Below are 16,788 nucleotides of genomic sequence, written 5' to 3'. Positions count from 1 at the left end.
TTGAATTTTAGGAAACAGAGCAATGTGAACATGCTGTGAATGTTATTTACTCCAGGTTTGGAGTAAATAAATAATTTTAAATAATTTTAATTTCATTAAATCCTTTAAATGTTTTTTTTTTTTGGGAACATTTTAAAGCCTATTTATTTTTTTATAAATAATTATATTATATTATACTGTATATATTTGTAATGCATTAATGATGCTGTGTAATGCATGGCATGAATAATTGTAACCACAGTTACAATACATTTTAATACTTAGCTATTCATTGCTACACATTTTGGGAAGAATAATGCATTAAAACATAAAAAAAAGGCTTTAAGTAAAGTGTTACCTTCTTTTTTTGTAATATTACATTCCAGATGTTAACTAATGTGGAAGAGAAATGGAAGGGGTTGTACCTTCACAGCGAGGAAAGGGATGATCCCAGTTGCGTGTAGTACCATGTTGACAGGTAAGAATGGAGTGTCCCATCAGCTGATACCCAGGATAGCACTCAAACGAGATGGACTGACCCACGTTATAACCAGCTCCAACCACCACACCATTGTGAAAGGGTTCCGGATCAGGACACTCCTGAAGTTCATAGGCTGGAAGAGACAGGGATTTTGATACATGACACATGGGGGAAGAAAATGCATGATTCATTTTTGAACCTGCAAGAAGAAAGCAGAGCCCCCGACAAGTGCATCTGTTGTGACACCTCAAAGAAATTAATTTGCATCTATAAAATGATTGCTCTGAGATTCAAGCACCAATTTAAACCAGGTTTTACAAGTAAACCATATGCATGGAATCCACTGATTGCTGTACACCAACAAAGCATTGGGATTTGATTCAAAGCAAATGCAATCAAAGCTCTGGCAATGACAGATGCTGTCATTTTTCTTTTTTTTCCTCAGATTTCAAGAAAGCAAACAAGTGATCATTGTTCATTGCAGGTAGTGAAATCACCAAAACACACTTACTTCAGAACATCTCGCCCCTGAGTTAAGATGATTTCCTTGTGTTTCTCAATTTTTCTTTCTACTTACCTCAATTATGTCTTAAAGTCATTCTGAAGAGAAGTTTTGAAATAAAAATTCATATGCATCCGGAGTCTGGCGCCATTATGAGTAGTTTGCCAAATTATTTTTCAAATCTCATAGACACAAAAGGAAATATGCTGAAGGTTTCAGACAGAATGACCATGACTAAAGAAATTGAATTATGTGGATTAGAGTATCTTCCGCAACAAAACTCTGCAAAAGACTATACTGCCAGATATAATGCTTGATTTATATGCTAATGTCCACACAATTATGTAAATATAGATTTCACAAGTCATTTCAATACAGCAAACTGTAAATTATGATTATGCTTTCATGGATCCCTCTTAGAACAGGCCTTTTCTAAAATTCACTCATTGGACTCATATTCAACTTTGGATTCTGGCATCAGCAGCATTTTATACCTGATGGATTTTATGCACAGCTTCATAGAGAGCGGATTACTATCGTGTTTACTCGTTATCTTGGCTGATTGTCTTGAAACTGACATTCAAATTGAGGTTCCTGAGAAAATAAACGTGCAAAATGAAGAATTGCAACAATGCCAATTACAACAGAATGTGGAGTTTTGTATTCCCACCCCCAAGTAAAAGGGTCAATCCTCAACTTTTTCAACTTTACTTTTTTAGTTGCCTTACCTTGATAATCAAATCTGAAGCCAGGCTTATTCTGAGAGTGATCACTATGGAAATATACAGTGGTCTCGTGGGAGGTGGTTAGGAGAGATGGTGGTAAGTCCTGCCCACTGAATCTGCCAATCACTGTGCTGGTGTCAAAAGGTCCATTTCTAATTTCCAGGAAATCATGGTTGGCCTCAGTGGAAAAGTTCAAGAACTGCACATGAGCCCCTGTTTGGATGATAAAACAGGGTGTGTTTAGTAATGTCAAAGTGGCATGCCATCCCAGTCATCAACAACTAGTTTTATGCAGGCAACGGAGAAATTGAAATGTGATTTTCTTCTCCTATTCATGTTTCCATGAGTGCTCTGCCTCATTCTCATTCTGTCTGTGGTGACATTCCGTAACAAACCGGTTACATATCATGATTAGTATCAACAGTTTTAGCCAATTCATCTTAAAGAACTCACTGGCATTACCAGGAAACTCTTTCTAAATAGCATCTGTTCATTCTTCTGTGTCCTTACCATAACCGACTGGCAAATAAATCCTCCAGGTGCAGTCACTGTTGCTAGGGTAGTTTCCTGGGAAACCAGGGCTGAGAATGGTGCCTTCCATCTCCTCTCTGATTCCCCCACACTGAGCTGAAAGGAAAAATGGTGGGGACAGTATTAGAAACATTCATTTGTTGAAAACACCTACTGACGATATAAACCAAACCTGTAGAGCTCAAGGTTCAAGTCTAAAGGCAAATACAAACAGCTGACAGCTATCAGGCTACTATTAGAGAATGAAATGAGGCAACCAACAGGCTTTTCCACTTCTTTTGATTGGTGGGAACATAAATACGACTGAAAGTGAAAATTACTGTCACTGACCTGCAAATGAACTGGTCTTTTATTGGTGCGCCAGCATCGCTTCTATAGTTGCTAAATATATAGTAGGATCCAAAAGTCTAAGAGCACTTTGAAAATCTAATGTATCAAATATACTATATATATGAGTTCAGATGCAAATGCGCCTCTAAATGCCATTTGAAATTTTCTTCTTTAATGATGATTTTTATCAAACTTGTATATTTAAGTTAAGTAATTTCAATTAAATGGCAATGATAATCACCTATTAATTGTTATTTAAGTGAAATTACTGAACTTAAATATAGACCATTTCACAAGATGTAAACAAGACTGGTCCAGAAGCACTTCCTGTTTCAGTTTGCAACTGTTTTCTTTATTTCACATGTAAAGAAAACCTCTTAAAGATGTTTGTTTAACTTTTTGATTCAGTATTAAATGTTCTGTTGGGTGTATTTTATCCCAGCTTTTTTGTAGTGTTAAAAAACTGAAACAGGAAGTGCTTCTGGACCAGTGTTGTTTACATCTTGTGAAATGGTCTATACAAGTTTGATAAAAATCATCATTAAAGACTCTTCATATATATGAAGAGTTCAGATGCAAAAGCCTCTAAATGCCATTTGAAATTTTTTTCTTTAATGATGATTTTAATCAAACTTGTATATTTAAGTGCAGTAATTTCACTTAAATGGCAATGATAATTACCTATTAGTTGTTATTTAAGTGAAATTACTGAACCTAAATATACAAGTTTGATAAAAATCATCATTAAAGAAGAAAATTTCAAATGGCATTTAGAGGCTTTTGCATCTGAACTCTTCATATATATATATATATATATATATATATATATATATAATATAAAAAAAAGTGATATACATGACATGGATTTCAATATTATTTTATACATGACATGGATTTCAATATTTTAAACAGAAATGTTCATCATGCCTCTAATATTATATATTTGTAGGTCATCAAATAAGTATATTCGTGATTTGTGCTTTGAATGGAAGCAAGAAAATATGCAAAAAACTTTATTAAAAAAAAAAAATCATATTTCAGACAGTTTTCTAACTTCCAGTAAAAGCACAAGATGCTGTTTTTTAATCTAACTTTTCACTCTTACTGTAAATAAAATAAAATAAATAAATCTCCATGGTGAAAAAGCATGTAAACATGCAACGCAATGTGACATCTACGACAGCATGTGTGGGCTACAAGTCGATTGACGCTTCACGTTGCTTAGCAATGCGGTCTACCTTATTCACCGACCCTGAGAGCTTTGTGCCGAATAAAGAAATGTAACGCATTAGCTTTTCTATTGACATCATAGGGGAAACAAGTCTTTCATTTATTAAAAAGGCCAATTCACTTCCCAAAGCTATCAAAGGCCACTCAAGCACCTCTGCAGCCTTCAATCTTCTCATATCAGTGAAAACGCATGCTCAATCCCCTCCTCCTCTCGAGGCTTTGAATCTAAACTACTGATTGATTGAAATATCACTCTGATTAAAGCCTTGGCTTTGGACTCAAAGAGACTCGATGGATGTGCTGTGAAGCCCTACAAGGCTTCAGATCATGAATGGAGTCTATATAGAGTGGAGGGGTTAAAAATATGTTCTGTGCTTTTGAAAAAGCAGCAGGAATCAAGAAACTGCTGATGATCATGCAAGCAACGAATGAACCATCTCAAGAGCCCAGCCTATCACAGTAGGAGATTTAACTAATAGAGGTATAATTGAACGTTGTGATGTTATTACGTTGATCGTGTGAATACTCTTTATCCTTGCTCTTTTCACTGGATTAGATAAATGAACAAACCAAACAGCAGTTTTTAATGAAAGATGGCACAAGCACACATTTCAAATTGCATTATGTTCAAAGTTAATGTGATGAACTACACACTGCTAGGACATCTGTGTGAACTTGATGAGAATTGACCTCATACTTTCACTAAAAATGAGCTTGGGACCAGCTGGATAAAAGCAATAACTTCATAAACAGCTCAGAAAAGTGAAGTTAGTTCTGTGAAACACTCTAGCATCATGTTTTTGATAATTTGTTACCTAATGCGAGGGAAATTCATACATTTTTAAATGCGGCTTAAGTGCCCAAGTACTTTTAGGGGGCGCTGTACCCACGCAAGTACCAGTGTAGTTCTGTAACATTTGGGACTCTGTGGTAGATCTGAACTTATAAATCTGCAGAAGCCAGGATTTAGAAAAGAAATAAATGAATAAAAGATGACAGAAGTTATTACCGATGCAGAGAGGAGGCGGATAGTTCCAGCGGCGCACAGGCCCTGGCATGCAAGAGATATGGGACACTCCCTGCAAAGAAAAATGAAATAAAAAGAAGAAATATTGTTTGTTTTTCAGTTTTTCCGGTAACACTTTACAATGCGGGTGCACTAATATGCATTAATTCATACTTAACTAACGTACAGATAATCATGAGTTAATGTATAGCTCATGAAGAACTAAACCATTAATTAATGATTACTGCATCAGCAACTAATAAAGAGTATATATGATTAATAGATTAAGTAATACATGAATTGCTATTAATTCAATGTGTCATTGTGCATTAATTCCTTAATAACATATTTTATTAACTAATAATGTAAATTAATGTGATAATTACCACAATTAGTCAAAGCTATGCACTTCAACTTCTAGTTGTCTGCTTTAATTAATCATTAGCTAACAATTTGCAAAGGTATCATTATGTTATGACTTTACTTGTTGGGGCACATCATTATTACCTAGTCATTTAGTAATTGTAGTAATTTGCACATGAATTTGCAGTAACAATGAAGTAATTAATCATGTATTAATGCATATTAGTGTACCTGTCATATTATCTGGAAGTTGAAATACAAGGCGTTGGCTCATTCTGGTAATTAACATATTAATTGACACCATTAGTTAAAAAAAATGAGTTATTATGGAATTAATCCACAATTACATTTTTAATTAATAACAATTCATGTATGAACTACAGTAATACATTGACCTTACATACTCTTAATTAATTCCTAATGTGGTAATCATTAATGAATAGCTTAAATAATCATTTGTTACACATTAACTCAGTATTATCTGTGCATTAGTTAAGCATGAATTAATGCTTATTAGTGCACCCGTATTGTAAAGTGTTACCGTTTTTCCTTCATTCATTCACTTTTCACTCTGGCCACACTTTGACTGGCACAGTTATGACATCATGCTCTCATGTTTTAAGTTTCGACCTAGCCTGCAACAAAACCCTAGAATGTAAGTAACTCGTATCAGGGTAGTTCTCTTTTTACTCTCAAATTTGTGAGGAAAAGCTACTGCTAAGCGTAGATGCTAAAAAAAATAAAATAAAACTGGCTTGAAATAGCTTCCAGGTTTGCACAATGTACTGAGCAGCAAACAGGTAATGAAAATGCAAAATAGCAGTTAATCAACATTGGGGCCAGGAATTGGCTAAACTAATATACTGCTTCCGCTTATATCTCTCCAAACAAAAACTTATCGAGAAAAAAAATAAATAAATAAATAAAAAACGACACATAACACTCAGTTGAGGCTAATCATGGTTTTCCTCTGACCACATTGTGTTTAGAGCAGTTAATTATTGGATAGCGAAAGTGCTTTAAGGACATTTTAGTGCTTTTAAGGACATTTTGGTACTTTGTACAATAAAGCAATTTAGAACCATGTTGGGATGCGACTTGATGGCTAATGTAACATCTGTGTCCTGAAGCGACCACTGCTGTATTGTGTTCATGGCTTTGTCCAACTTTTGGCAAGTTCAAGTTCACCTGCAGAGTATATCCAGGGTCACACTGAAAGGACACCACATTGTTCATCTGTAGTCTCTCGCCCACTTTGAAGCCATTCATGGGTATAACCGGTTCAGGACAGCTAGTGAGGGAGACAGCTGTGAGAGAAAACGAGACAATGAGTCAATAAAGAAAGTAATTAAGCTGAATGCAAAAGCTAGTTGAGATTTTAGAGATGTTTGTATGTAAGTCCAGATGCACAGGACTCGTAACAGATGTCCTACTTTTGTACTCCAGACGGAAACCGGCTGCAGAGACGCTGATGTCTGAGGAGAAGTGCAGGTAGAGCTGGTTAGAGGTGCTGTTTAGGAGGGCTGGGACTGTTGTACCTGTAGAATAAAGAAGACGTTAGCATATTGTGATTGTGTAGTTGACATATAAATATGCAAACTTCCCATTGCTTTTGTTCACAAAACCTATTAAAATTGTATTATTTATTTGAAATAAAGTTGAAATAAAAATACATTAATACTAATAACTAATACAAATGACATATTTTAAATATATATATAAAAGCAAATAAATAAAATGCCAAATATACAATAAATAGTTTTTAGTATTAACGCACACACACAAATTCGTCACTAATTGATAAAAATAAACAAATATAAAAAAATATATATTTATGGAATGAATGTGAAAGTTTCATGTTATGCAAACAATGCTTTACACCATATGCATACGCTATATTTATATAGCGTATGCAAACTTCCCATTGCTTTTGTTCACAAAACCTATTAAAATTGTATTATTTATTTGAAATAAAGTTGAAAGAAAAATACATTAATACTAATAACTAATACAAATGACATTTCAAAAATATATATAAAAGCAAATAAATAAAATGCCAAATATACAATAAATAGCTTTTAGTATTAAAATCACATGCACGCACACAAATTCGTCACTAATTGATAAAAATAAACAAATATAAAAAATATATTTATGGAATGAATGTGAAAGTTTCATGTTATGCAAACAATGCTTTACACCATATGCATACGCTATATTTATATAGCGTATGCATATGGTATATAGCGTATGCAAACTTCCCATTGCTTTTGTTCACAAAACCTATTCAAATTGTGTTATTTATTTGAAATAAAGTTGAAATAAAAATCCATTAATACTAATAACTAATACAACATTTCAAAAATATATAAAAGCAAATAAATAAAATGCCAAATATACGATAAATAGTTTTTAGTATTAAAATCACACGCACACACACAAATGCGTCACTAATTGATAAAAATAAACAAATATAAAAAAGATATTTATGGAATGAATGTGAAAGTTTCATGTTATACAAACAATGCTTTACACCATATGCATGCGCTATATGAGATGAGTTTAAAGCAAATTTGCAAAACAAACACCATAGCATCTATTTTCAATAGAAAAGTCTACAGACATTTCTGTTTCAAATCATTATGGTGCAATACAAAACATCTGTCTGAAAGTTTTATATATTCACATTTACATTGTGTTCTGAACTATGCATGCAAGCCAAGTGAAATACAATAAAAAAATAAATAAAAATACTTTGTTGTTTTGCTTCAAGCATTTCTAAAAGCCCAATGCAGATGAGAATCATTATGGATTCGTTCGTCTGGAATTTATACAACTGTTTTAGTCATATGGCTCAGTGTGTGCAGATATGATTGACTCATTTGTCTTCACTTTGTACACCGTTATTCATTTTAAGATGTATCATTCATTTATCTCTCTCTAGGGCACTTGTAACATTTTGTGGCTGGTCTTTGTGCCAATAAATGAGAAAAAAAAAAACAGCCTTCCCTACTGTGTAAGTAGCTTCTGCTTCCCATAATGCATCACATACGCACACTAGCAACAATAAAGATTCACTTTTATTATCTATAAACAGTTTCAAAAAATGCAGTAACTCTTCTATATATTGCGGTCTAAAAATTGTTGCAAAACTGCATTTCTTTACAAAGACAAACCAGTGCATTTCTCTCAGCTATCCACCGAGGAATCTTCCAAGCATTCAAAGCCACAGCAACAAGATTACTGTGACGATGTGTGTTTATGTAATGAACTGAGTTATAGAAGTATTACACAGCCCACCTGAGAAGCTCCCCAGCATGGTGTCAGTGTTGTCACCTCCATCAAACACCTCGAGAGAGTCCCAGTTCTGCTCTGTCACAAAGCTAATCACCTGGATCTGAGGGAAAGGAATAGAACAAAGGTAAAAAAAAAAAAAAAAAAAAAAAAAAAAAAGCGCTTCCTTCTTTTTGAGTATCAGTGGATTGTACTGAAAAATATTGTAGGCACTTGGCTACTGTGTATAGTTTTGAAAAGCTAAAAGAATATGATATAAGGTATCTTAATTTAATGTTTCAAATGTCATCTTCCACACAGTTTTTCCAATGTTCAGCCCTGTAAATATTTTGGTAGACATTTTTTTTTTTCCACCCCAGCCTCAAACAAGCCAAGAAATTGGCAGGTCACAGTGGCATGACTGTGGCTATCTCTGGGAGATTGTCACATCTGATAGCCTTGCCGTCAAAAGGCACATTTATTTGTGCTTGCTTCAAATAGTGAATTGGAAACTTCACGAGATGGAGGGGGTTAGTTCGATATCCAGACTTCATGAGCGCTCTGTCTGACACAAAATGAAAACACACCATCAATCCACCCTATAGCATCAGTTAAGAGCTCTTTCTTCTTTGCTTCTTTCAGGTTCTAGACCTGAAAAGGAATTGTTCAGTGAAGATATTTTGGCATATATTTAGACAACATTCAACACACAAGCATTATATCTGAAATTGCATAAAAGGGTGATTTTTTTTTTCCTATAGAAAATAGGTAAATTGCAGCAAATAATCAAGGCATTTTTTTTCAGCACTGTTCACTAAAACTCAAATTATTTTTTAAATAATCAACAGTAATAAACAGCATTTTTTTTTTATCTACATGCAGTGTACTGTGTTTACATACATTATGAATGCATGAAAAACATCATGTGGGGGTATTCCATAGAAGAAAAAATGCTTGATAAGTTATAAGTTATATGTGACTGTTTCTTATATCTCCTCATCTGCACCTCTTTCCTTTCATAATACTACCTATTTATATCATGTCTTTCTTACTTTTGGGGATGTTGTAATTATTTCCACATGGTTCCAATTCTCCTACAGTGAATTGGGTTAAAGGCAATTAAGTAAGTGGCCCTAAACTCCTCCCATGATTCAGAGCTATATTTGATTACATCTGTATCCAGCAGAGTGAGGAAAGTCTAGAGAGGCGATTGCAGATGCCACTTGAAAAAATAAAATAAAAATCAATCATATCCAATAAGGACTGCTCGTGTTGCCTTCTTTCTAAAAACGCATGGTTGTTAATCATAAGACATGTGAAGGAGAACTACTTTTAACCATGTTTGGGCTACATAATCAACTACAGAAAGTATTAATAATTAACTACATTGTAGGGTTACGATTAGGATTAGGGTTGCGTGTAATTATGCATGATTTATAGTAATTACTATAGTAAGTACATGTAACAAGAAATGTAAAATAAACTGTTAACCATGTTTGTTTAAGGTATATGCAAAACGACATACTGTAGTATGTTTTGAAAAGTATATATATCTCAGTAAGGCTGCATTAATATATTTTAATTTTTAATTTATTCCTGTGATGCGATCATTACTCCAGTCTTCAGTGTCACATGATCCTTCAGAAATTATTCTAATATGCTGATTTGACGTTCAAGAAATTATCAATTTTTTTTCAAAATATTTTTTGTGGAAACTATTATACCATATCATTCAAAAGTTTGAGGCAAATAACAAAAAAAAAAAAAAAAAACAAGGACACATTAAACTGACATTTATCATGTTACAAAAGACAGCAAACACAAAGGCTACAAGTATTCGTGGCCAAAAGTATGTGCCACAATCTCAAAAAGCTCTTTACAGTCGGAGGTGCCAAGAAGGTAACGTCTAATAGAGTTATGAAGTATGACTGCAAGAAATGATGGCTGTAAAGATACTGTTCAAAATCTGACGATTATTACTGCCTTCTCCCTTAGAATCTAAACTTTTATGGTCTGCAATGAAATGAAAAATTGATACGGTTAAAAAAGTAACAGAGTTGAAGCATTGCAGACTTGTTAAACGCTCTTCCGTGACCACATTTAAAAGTGTCACACTGCAGAGGAAGTGATAACAGCATTATGCAACTGAATTTACCCCTGAAAAAAATCAGGCAGTGCAAGAAAAATCATAGAATTAAAGATAAATGTGTTGACTCATTGAATATTTTGATACTGTCTCTGACCTGTCTAGTTTCTCGAACTAGCACTGTGCCCTCTTACTGACCCCAAACGTTTGAACGGTCATGCTTGTTATACTTAAATTAGTACAGCATTTACATGGTCACATGAAAAAAAAAAATGCTTTGAGTTCATGACGGCCTTATAAAAGAGGATAAAATGGTATTTTATTGTTGCTAGAAGACAATACCTGGATTCCCATTCCCTCTGGCACAGTGATCTTCCATACACAGCTCAAGCTGTTTAGGTAGGGCTCAGGATAGCCGGGGGACAGTATAGTACCTATCCGCTGGGTTAGATTTCCTCCACATGGCACTGCAGCACAGACAAAAGGAGAAAAAAGATGAAAGAGCAGGTACACAAGCCAAAACCTGCAAAACAGCCTACAGTATCGAAGGGTATTTGTAATCTTCCAGGACACCACCTCCCTCCTCGTGGATCTCCTGTGGTCAAGCATCTGGTAGCTGCAGTGAAGCGCACATGAGTGTGGATACCTGAGTGTGTACACACAGAATATCCGCGGCAACATCTGCCGAGTGCATGCATTTGTGTATGTGTGACATGCCGGAGGCCAAGACTGCTGGCCCACAGCTGTGTGACGTTGCTTGTTAGGCACAGGGAGAGTTTGTTGGCGAGTAGGAGTCTGTTTGCTCTGTTTCCCTAGCAGAGCTGTGGTGTGAATCTAACCGTGCTCATCCAAGCGAACGCATTGAGGAGGTTGGGACACAAGTAAACGTGACACTTAAGCAACTGAAGTGAGATCCTTTAACTGAAAAAAAATACATTTGACTTTTTTCTCAAAATTGGCAACTGACAAAACTATATCGCTCCCATTATATTGCCTTTAAAGGGATAGTTCACCCAAAAATGAAAATTCTGTCCAACCCCGTAAGACCTTCGCTCATTTTCGTAACCAAATTAAGATATTTTTTTGATGAAATCTGAGAGCTGGATCACTCCTCCATACTAGTCCATAGGCTTCTTGAGGAATTGAAACTTGCTGTCCTCGAAAATTATTAAAGACATTGTTAAAATAGTCCAAGTGACTACAGTGGCTCAATTTTAACTTTATCAAACGTCAAGATTACTTTTTGTGCGCAAAAACATTCAAAAATAACGACTTTATTTCAACTATTCACTTCCTTCTCTATGAGCCTCTAGTCAGTTAACGTAGTGTGATAGCGTAGAGCTACGTCACACGTAGGCTCACTATTGGCGCTGGTCATGTGTGTGATGCGTGTGACGTGCAATAACAGAAGCTTACGTTATTAAACTAGTAACCTGACTCGAGGCGGCGAGAAGTTAGGCCGTGTGTCCACCAAAGCGTTTTACCACGCGCCTGGCGTATGTTTTCAATTGTTTTCAATGGGAGCGCAGCGTTTTTTAAACGCCATGACCGTACCGAGGCGCTGAGCGTTTTTTTCACGCTGAGGCGCAGAGCGCCCAGCGTTTTTTACTGGTCGCTGGGAGCTGAAAAATTTTCAACTTTGGATAAAACGCAGCGCTCATCACTGTCACTTTTTACCCAGCCGTCCAATCACAGTGGAGGAGGGGCAGGACTAATACCACACCGACCAACTGTCACAACATTCAAACTGCTGCAGATATTCTGTATCATAGCAATGAAACATCTCAACGAAAAGAAAAAAAAAACGCTGCGCTGCCAAAACACTCTCAAGCGCCCAAAGCACGGCGTCTTTAGCAGAGCGTCTAGCGTTTTCAGCTGGCTAATAACGCTTTGGTTGACACACAGCCTAAATGAATAGTTGTTATTTTTGTTGGTTTTTGCGCACAAAAAGTTCTCTCGACGTTTGATAAAGTTAAGATTGAGCCACTGTAGTCACTTGGACTATTTTAACAATGTCTTTAATAACTTTTCGAGGCCAGCAAGTTTCAATCCCTCAAGAAGCCTATGGACTAGTATGGAGGAGTGATCCAGCTCTCAGATTAAATATCAAAAATAGCTTAATTTAAGTTCCGAAGATGAACGAAGGTCTTACGGGGTTGGAACAGCATGAGGGTAAGTAAATACTGACAGAATTTTCATTTTTGGGTGAACTAACCCTTTAACCTTATTGATAAAATTGTGAAAGTTGAGAGAAGTCTGCAAAAAAAAAAAAACCCTAGATATGTAGGATGGGCTCTTACCAATGCAACTGGGTATGCTGCTGTTCCACTGGGCCAGAGCGTTGGGTACAGTCAGGCACTCGATTGCACTGGGACCCTCCAGAACGTATCCTGGAGTGCATTCAAAACTCACCACGGCTCCCACCGCAAAGTTGTTCCCAGTGCGTCTGCCGTGTCTAGGCTCTGGGACTGAGCTGCACTGGGTCGCGCTTGTCCTTGGGACAGCTAAAGAAAATAATGCGCTATTGTTAGAAGAATCTGTACAAAACCTCCAAGTGAGAGATGCTGTGTACTGCATTATACATGCAGTCATGCACAAGATTATTGGTGAAACTGGCACTTTAATTTTGAACCATAGAAGGTACAGTACATACAGCTGGTTGGGATGCCCCAGACCACCATTACTTTTAATACTTTTATAAGATGCTGTACTTTTCCATTAAAGACACGGCAGGAAACGAAAAGGAGTGTGACTGAAATCCACAGGGGAGGCGAGATAATACAATAATGCTGTTTTAGCTCCTAAAAACCACACTATCTATTATAGAGAAAGATGTGGGCTGTTAAAGCACATTTTAACAGAAGGCCCCATGGCCGCCGAAGAGGTACAGCACATTTACAGCATCGTTTATAATGTGTGTGTGTGTGTGTGTGTGTGTGTGTGTCTAAGAGATAGAGAAAGACCATGTGCATATTGTTTAAATAATTTAGCACCTAATTTAGACGACAGTGCCTCTCTCAATCAAAACTGCATAACATAACCACAAGGTATGATAGGAATATCCCACACACAATTTTTGAGCAGTTAATTGCAGGCTTGGGCACAATTAAGAATGTATAATACCTATAAGAATGTAAGAATGTAAACATAATATAGGGTTGATTAACTCAAACTTACATCAACTGAAAAAAACTGAATATTAAAAACTTTTATTAAGTTTAAGTACCGAAATTACAACAACTAAAACAGAAATAAAATTTAGAAATAATATAAAGATATGTTTTTATAAAATTATGCTGTCCGGATCCATTTTGAAGATTCTGGGGTACACTGCATCATTCTGTTAAAGTTTATATAGATGCAATGGGTGACATTTCAAATGTTGATATCTAAAATTTCTGGATACACAGCATATGTTGTGTATATTATATCATGTCCATGGGTAATTCATTCTGTCTGAAAAAAAAAAAATATATATATATATATGAAGAGTTCAGATGCAAAAGCCTCTAAATGCCATTTGAAATTTTCTTCTTTAATGATGATTTTTATCAAACTTGTATATTTAAGTTCAGTAATTTCACTTAAATGGCAATGATAATTACCTATTAAATGTTATTTAAGTGAAATTACTGAACTTAAATATACAAGTTTGATAAAAATCATCATTAAAGAAGATCATCATGGCATTTAGAGGCTTTTGCATCTGAACTCTTCATATATATATATATATATATATATATATATATATATATATATATATATATATATATATATATATATTTTTTTTTTTTTCTTAGTTAATTTAGTTAATTTTGTTTTTCTTAGTTAATTTTCGGCAGTTAATTTCTTCGAATTTCATTTCAATTTAAGTTTGACTTCTGGGACTTATTTACTACCTTAATTCAAGATTAGTAGTTTAAAAAGCAATCTCAACTCAATTCTAAATAGTTCACAACCCTGGTTAACAGAAAATGAAAATGACATTTGGGATGGAGAAAGAGAGATTGAAACTCTTACCTTGATAGACCAGATGGAAACCTCTTGAGCTTGACTGACCCTTAGAAGAGAAGCGGATAAGGATCTGGTTGGAGGTGGCTAGGGGCAAAGATTCACCTGAAAAAATACATACAAGGTGTCATGACATTTGGCGACATTCTAAAACCAATGACATTTGATGTTATTGACCTGTGCCACAGATGGCATTTTTGTCTGAGGGCAGCAATGGAGGTGAATATTGTGACTGAATAACGATTCTTGGCGTGTTCATCACACAAAGCTATCAAATGACTTCAGAAGACAACGAATACAGTGCATGTGTTGTATAGAAGTGGACAGTGGTCATTCTGAACTGCTGCCTTTCAGAATATATCTTTCAAAAAGATCTTTGGCCACATCCACACTGTAAAGTTTTAGTCAAAACTGCATTTAAATAAGGGCATGGATCCCCTAAATTATCGTTCTAATGCAGCCATAGCAAAATTCTGACATCTTGTATGTTTGATATCAAATTAATATTACAGCGACAAAATACTCATTCTGGAAATCAAACTAAAGCTGAGTAATCTGTTTATGTCTTCGCAGAGCACACTCTTGAAGTGTTGTTATTTCCACTTATCACAAGTGTTTTTGAGCTTGTTGTTTGAGCTTGGCTCTTAAAGAAAATCAAGTTTATGGAGCTATCACAGTAAGTAGGCAGGAGAAGGTTGTAATATTTTGGTCTTATTTTCAATGTAAATCATTTGATTTTATTTCAGTTTATTATGGCCATTCTGTCATCTAATGGAGTTTGGGTTCCTTGCCACTGTCGTGTCTGGCTTGGTTAGTTGGGGACACTTAGGACCCTATTTTAATGTTCTAACCCCATGGTCTAAATCATAAGGCGCATGTACACTTAGGACGTGTTTAAATCCACTTTTGCCAGTTTAACGACAGGAAAAATGGTCGGTGCATGGTCTAAAAGGGTTGTCCCTATTCTCTTAATGAGTAATGAGCGTGTTTTGGGCATACAGTCACATGCAAGAAACCAATCAGAGGCTCATCTCCCATTCCCTTTAAAAGCCAGTTGTGCTCACGCCATGGTGGATTCATTGTGGCATTGTGGACCCACATATAGGCTCACATTACTAACGCACTCTTTAAAATATATAATTTTTAAAAAAAAAAAATCATAATTGAATAACATAATCATGAACAATTGATGAAATTTACAAATGAACCGAATCAACACTGAACTGACTTCAGCGGAAAAACAGCCGAAATGCATTTTTTTTCCTGCTATCACTGTAAAGCTGCGTTGAAACAATATGTATTGTGTAAATTGCTATATAAAAGAAAGTGACTTGCTCATTATTAGCGCATGTTCTTTCTGTGCTGTTGTGTGGGGGCTGAAGCTTTGAATCTACCCACAGATCCCCGAGGCCCAGTCGAGCTCCACAGGGGTTTGCAGAGTGCAGGTTCGGTGTTGACAAATTTGTACAGTGGCCAGAGAAGATGAAACTGCTCAACACTCTCGTTCGTGTTGGGATTGACCAATGCGCCAGCTCATGCCTTTGGCATGCTGGGATGTTATTAGAACAAGCCTCCGTGGGCAGCCGACAGAGTGACAGCTACAGTAATAACCCGGTAGAGGCAGAGGTGTGGGAAACCCTGACCGCTGATTTATTCGCCCCTGCTGTTTGTTCTGATGGCCACATTATTCTGCAATGCTGCTCGAAAACTGTTAGTCTTGTGTCGCACCACACCAACAGTAAACCTGGACGGTGCCCACAGATTCACCTCGACAGGAAGGATGCGTTATGCAACATTCAAGGTTGTTGTGGAGTGGACAGACGTGGCCCGACAACATCCTGTCAGGATTCCAGAAGACTGAGGATCACAGTGTTGAATATGATGACTCAACAGAGGTGGATTTGCCGGTTTGTCTACCCCCGAATTCAACATTGCTTACATTGTTTTATCACCAGCATCCTAATTAATGTTTTATTTTCAACTTAGGCCTACATTTGTTGTTGTTTGGTCACTATTGAAAATGAAGGATTAGTTGTGGAGTGATGAGAACCAAAAATGGATTAATAAATTAAAAGTTCAAGCCCTAAGATTGCGACTTGTTGCAACTGTGAGATATAAAGTTGCAATTATCTTTTAATTTTGGCTTTACTCTGAGGCGGAAACAGTGATATGGGTGGCAAAATAAATTCACACTGCTTTCATTTTTTTTTTGTGTGTGTCTAGAATCCTTGTGTATTGTTTAAAATAAGTTAAAGGACTCATGAACTGGCT

General features: G+C 35.8%; 1 protein-coding gene across 5 annotated transcripts in view; it reads right to left on the bottom strand.

Annotated features, from left to right (window-relative positions):
• Window positions 1-16,788, bottom strand: part of csmd2 (CUB and Sushi multiple domains 2) — a 410,157-nt gene that overhangs the window by 147,337 nt on the left and 246,032 nt on the right. For all 5 annotated transcript variants that reach the window (XR_016147450.1, XR_016147451.1, XR_016147449.1 and 2 more), the window contains exons 33-42: window positions 14,527-14,622; window positions 12,807-13,010; window positions 10,849-10,973; window positions 8,448-8,544; window positions 6,581-6,685; window positions 6,336-6,454; window positions 4,788-4,857; window positions 2,198-2,314; window positions 1,691-1,900; window positions 405-593 (exon numbers count right to left, since the gene is read on the bottom strand). Coding sequence is in view for 2 of the 5 variants with exons in the window: in XM_089123227.1 (XP_088979353.1) it covers window positions 405-593; window positions 1,691-1,900; window positions 2,198-2,314; window positions 4,788-4,857; window positions 6,336-6,454; window positions 6,581-6,685; window positions 8,448-8,544; window positions 10,849-10,973; window positions 12,807-13,010; window positions 14,527-14,622 (1,332 nt within the window). In the remaining 3 variants the exon portion in view is untranslated. The remainder of the gene's footprint in view (window positions 1-404; window positions 594-1,690; window positions 1,901-2,197; window positions 2,315-4,787; window positions 4,858-6,335; window positions 6,455-6,580; window positions 6,686-8,447; window positions 8,545-10,848; window positions 10,974-12,806; window positions 13,011-14,526; window positions 14,623-16,788) is intronic.

This window comes from Pimephales promelas, chromosome 18 (genome assembly GCF_988280905.1).
Source record: "Pimephales promelas chromosome 18, fPimPro1.hap1.1, whole genome shotgun sequence".
Lineage (NCBI taxonomy): Eukaryota > Metazoa > Chordata > Actinopteri > Cypriniformes > Leuciscidae > Pimephales > Pimephales promelas.
This window is presented reverse-complemented; position numbering and strand designations above follow the sequence as displayed.